The 5,100-nt window shown below is 36.7% G+C and overlaps 1 protein-coding gene across 1 annotated transcript; it reads left to right on the top strand.

The window, feature by feature from the left end:
• The first annotated feature begins 1,064 nt into the window (after nt 1–1,064).
• LOC135769428 (extracellular calcium-sensing receptor-like) lies at nt 1,065–4,776 on the top strand. Its single transcript, XM_073815655.1, has 6 exons — nt 1,065–1,273; nt 1,494–1,782; nt 1,867–2,622; nt 2,728–2,955; nt 3,595–3,718; nt 3,872–4,776. The coding sequence occupies exons 1-6, from the start codon at nt 1,065–1,067 to the stop codon at nt 4,774–4,776; spliced, it is 2,511 nt and encodes an 836-aa protein (XP_073671756.1).
• The last annotated feature ends 324 nt before the right edge of the window (nt 4,777–5,100 follow it).

Raw genomic sequence — 5,100 nt, forward strand, 5'->3', positions numbered from 1 at the left:
TTCTTCTTAGGTAAAGTTAACGTTAAAGATAAATGCTTCTCTTCCTCAATGTCCAAACATAAATGAAGATCTTCCTCACTTGTGTGTATAAAGTTTATTATCCAAACATGTGGTAAAGTCTTTAAATTTGATAAAACTCTACGCTTTGTTTGTCATTGTTTGTCATTGTTTAAACTGTTCGTCTGTTCATTACCATTTGAACAGTGGGTACCGCCTTTGAGCGTGAGCGCATTAGAAATAATGAAGTCAGCCAAGAAAAACAGTATTCTCTTTCTTCACTTCAATGCAGATTATATAAACAGGCAATATTTGTTTTCGATTATAATAAGCTTGTTTAAAGGGACACTTTGCATTAAGCTTTGTATCGTTAGAACCCAGTCATGTTTTTGAATGGTCGTGCATTATTTCCTCAGTTTCCGCTGAGACAGGAGAAATACAGATTCCAGTTTTGCACTTCCTTCTTTCAATGATGTAAAAATATAATTTTGCATCATTGAAAGCAGGAAGTCCAATATCTTTGCTGAGGGGGTGAGACTACAAACACCCCTTTTCTCTGTCAAATAGGCACCAAATTTGAAATGTATGTTACATTTCAACTGCAAATATGACGCACTTTCAATACAGATTAATGTTTCTACGGTTGAAATGCTCCTTTAAAAGTAGACATTTCAGGCTTTCTTTGGACATGTGTATCATGTATGTGTGACGAGTATTCGCGGAGTTTCAATTAATTTTTGTAACGTGATTTGGGAGACAGTGTTTGCACACCAATCTATCAGACAGAAAACTGTACATAATGACATTTAGTCTGAAGCAACAAGAGCACTCAACACTTTGGAGACAACACACCCAAACAGAAAGCATACCTCCAGTCAGACAAAAAGAAGTGTCAGTATATTTAACTATATTCCAAACTTGCACTCTATTCCGCCCCTGTTTGACCTGCCTCATGCCCTCCACTATGAGGTCATTAGCCACAACAATTCATCCATAATAATTATGTGTATAAAAGTGCAATTACTTTATCGGGTCAATTGCATTTGGTAGATGCAGCTGAACTCATCATGGGGGTGCTTATCTTTCTGTGCACACTTCTCATCCATTACCATTATGCAAATGCAGATAACAATCTTTGCAGAATAATGGGAGACCCCAAAAACCCACTACTGTCCAAGGATGGAGACATAACTATTGGAACTCTTCTTTCAATCCACAGTAAAGAAACATTATCTTCATCTGAGTTTACAAGAAAACCTCAGCTTATATGCTCCAGGTTTGTAATATTGGAATTTAAAATTGCAGCAGTCAATATATTTAATACAAACTGAACTTTTAAATGTAAACTAAACTGTAGTACATGTATTTAAAACTTAGACATTTTTCAAAATATAAATTATATTTAATATTAAGTAGTATAAACACACTTATTCCTCCTACCTTGTTTACCTGTTTAGTTAGTACTTATTAAAGCTACGGATTTATTGTTTTCACAGTGTAAATGTACAAGTTTTCCGAATGGCTCAAATCACTATCTTTGCTATTGATGAGATTAACAGAAGTGAAAATTTGCTCCCAAATGTTTCTATCGGCTATAAAATCTTTGACACTTGTGGATCAAGACTGTCTTCTATGAGTGCAACTATGGCAGTGATGAATGGTCAGGAGTTTGCAGCAGGAGACAGATGCAATGGACAGCCTCCTGTACATGCTATTATAGGGGAGTCAGAGTCCTCTGCCACAGTGATTTTGTCCAGAACCACAGGACCTTTCAGAATTCCAGTGGTAAGAGATGAGAACACGATTTCATACAGAATTCCCTAACAGATTTTTTTACTATTACAATTTTTTTACTGTGCTTTTTTTCAGATAAGTCACTCAGCCACCTGTGAGTGCCTCAGTAACAGGAGAGATTACCCTTCATTCTTCAGGACTATTGCTAGTGATTATCACCAGAGCAGAGCACTTGCATACATAGTAAAACACTTTGGCTGGACTTGGGTTGGAGCTGTGAACAGTGACAATGATTATGGAAACAATGGAATGGCCACATTTCTGAATACAGCACAGGAGGAGGGGATTTGTGTCGAGTACTCTGTGAAATTTTATAGAACAGAGCCTGAAAAACTCCTAAAAGTGGTAAACATCATAAAACAAAGCACCGCAAAAGTCATTGTTGCATTTCTTGCCAGTTTTGAGATGAACAATCTACTAGAACAGCTATACATTCAGAACATTACAGGCATCCAAATGATTGGTGTAGAGGCATGGATAACAGCAAAGGGTCTGATCACACCAAAGAGTTTTCAAGTGCTGGGAGGGTCACTAGGGTTTGCATTAAGAAAAAATAAAATTGATGGGTTTTTAGATTATGTTATTAAAGAATTCTGGGAAACAGCTTTTCCATGCATACAGGGAGATGGGAATTCATCTCAATATGTAGAAATTTGCAGCAGGTATCAGGATCTGTTTGTGCTAAAAAATATCACCGAAGATGTTCCTGAGCAAAGATATACAAGTAATGTCTACAAAGCAGTGTATGCTGTAGCTCATGCATTACACAATCTACTGAAGTGTAAGGAACAAGAAGGTTGTGAGAAAGGCCTGACAATACAACCACAGCAGGTAAAAAACTAAGATAGAGAAAGATTTCTGTTTGTATATGCATGGACATTCATTTAATATGTATAAATTCTTCAGTAATGATGTTTAAAAATCTATTTTCACTAGGTGGTTGAGGCTTTTAAAAAAGTAAATTTCACTGTAAAGTTTGGAGATCGTGTGTGGTTTGACAGCACTGGTGCTACAGTAGCCCAGTATGAAGTTGTAAACTGGCAGCAGGACTCAGATGGATCAATCCAGTTTAAAGCTGTGGGTTACTATGATGCCTCACTGCCCCCTGACCAGCGCTTTGTACTTAACACTGAAAACATAATCTGGGCTGGAGGACAGCTGAAGGTAAATTAGTATAACCTTGCTGTTTGTAATAAATGGGGGAACTAAAAGAAAATATCTAAAAAAGAATGCTTGCATTGTCCTATATGTGAGGGGATTAAAAGCCACTGCATTATAAAAGGATATATGATTATAAATAGGATTTTATAACAGTGCCCACTGCCAAAAGAGTTTCCACACCCAAAACCATTTTTATTTGTATACCATAAACTTCTAGTAAGTTTGAAAGAAAAATTGGGACATACTTCTTTACAACTCAGTGAATCAATTAAGGAAAAATAATTAGTTATAATGGTTAACCGAATAAAGATGTTTTTAATAAGCTAAAATTTCGCCCCTTATATCTTCATGACATTAAGTGGCATTGTCAGGTTTAAGTTACATTTAATCATTTAAATTTAGACTTGAGGTTGCCAAATCAACAGCAAAGGGCAGTGATGAGTGAAAAGATCATCATAGCTGCTGAACGCGCAGAGCAGTTATGCTTAATTTCCTATACATCACAAATGACTTTGTTCCCACAAAATAAATCAATACTGATTCCATATTAAGTTTCAAAATTGTCTCAGTAATACTGATACATTCATCTAAATTCTATACAGTCCATATAATAAGCTATGTACAATATTTTTTTCCATGTAGAAGCCCAGGTCTGTGTGCAGTGAGAGTTGTCCTCCAGGCACTAGGAAGGCTGCACAGAAAGGAAGACCTGTCTGCTGTTATGACTGTATTACATGTGCAGATGGAGAAATCAGTAATGAGACAGGTAAACTTCAGACAATCTCCAAGGTCAAAAGAAATCTGGCTAGTTGCTATTTTTGTGTTTTCCTTTTATTGTTTAGTCTGCAGTTTAAAATCAAAGGTGTTCATACTTAAAATGTTTTGTCTCTAACTACAGTGATCACAACTTCCTTTCCAGATTCAAATAACTGCCAGCAGTGTCCAGGGGAATACTGGTCTAATACTGAGAACACTGAATGTGTGTTAAAGGCTGTAGAGTTTCTGTCATTCACAGAAGTTATGGGTATAGTGTTAGTCTTTTTCTCTCTGTTTGGAGTAGGATTAACTTTGGTCTTGGTCATCCTGTTGTACAGTAAGAAGGACACTCCCATAGTAAAAGCCAACAACTCAGAGCTGAGCTTCTTGTTGCTCTTCTCATTGACTTTGTGTTTTCTCTGTTCACTTACTTTCATTGGTCGCCCCACTAGGTGGTCCTGTATGTTGCGTCACACAGCATTTGGGATCGCTTTTGTCCTCTGTATCTCCTGTGTTCTGGGGAAAACACTAGTGGTGTTAATGGCATTCAAGGCCACACTTCCAGGAAGTAATGTCATGAAATGGTTTGGGCCTGCACAACAGAGACTCAGTGTTTTTACCTTTACACTCATTCAAGTTCTTATCTGTGTGCTTTGGCTATCAATATCTCCTCCTTTCCCCTATAAAAATATGAAATATTATAAAGAAAAAATCATTTTTGAATGCAGTCTGGGTTCTACTATTGGTTTCTCTGCTGTGTTTGGTTATATTGGTCTTCTGGCTCTTTTGTGCTTCATTCTGGCTTTTCTTGCTCGGACGCTGCCTGATAACTTCAATGAAGCTAAATTCATCACATTCAGTATGCTCATATTCTGTGCTGTATGGATCACATTTATCCCAGCTTATGTCAGCTCTCCTGGAAAATTTACTGTAGCTGTGGAGATATTTGCTATTTTAGCATCAAGCTTTAGTTTACTAATTTGCATATTTGCACCCAAATGTTACATCATTCTGTTTAAGCCCAAACAAAATACTAAGCAGCATTTGATGAGAAAAAACACAAACTAAGTCATTTTGAGAAATAAACTAACCTGGCCATACAAACTTTGCCGTGTTTGATCATTGTTCAAAAAACAAATGTATGATATAGTCTATAGAATATTTGGTTGGTTTTTGATAAATTTCACTGTATCAATTAAAATGGATTAAATTGAGAGAAAGCATGGCATCAAAAACTGCTACTCATAGATTTACAGATTTAATGTTCATTTAACTCAGCAGTGCACTCTGCTGTTTATTTGTGAACTTCAAATTCCGAGGTGTGCCTCACACATTTTGAAAAGTTAAGCTGCTGGCTCTTTGATCGCCACCTGGTGGCTGGCTGCAGAACAA

The sequence above is a fragment of the Paramisgurnus dabryanus genome, chromosome 9 (assembly GCF_030506205.2).
Source record: "Paramisgurnus dabryanus chromosome 9, PD_genome_1.1, whole genome shotgun sequence".
Taxonomy (NCBI): Eukaryota; Metazoa; Chordata; class Actinopteri; order Cypriniformes; family Cobitidae; genus Paramisgurnus; species Paramisgurnus dabryanus.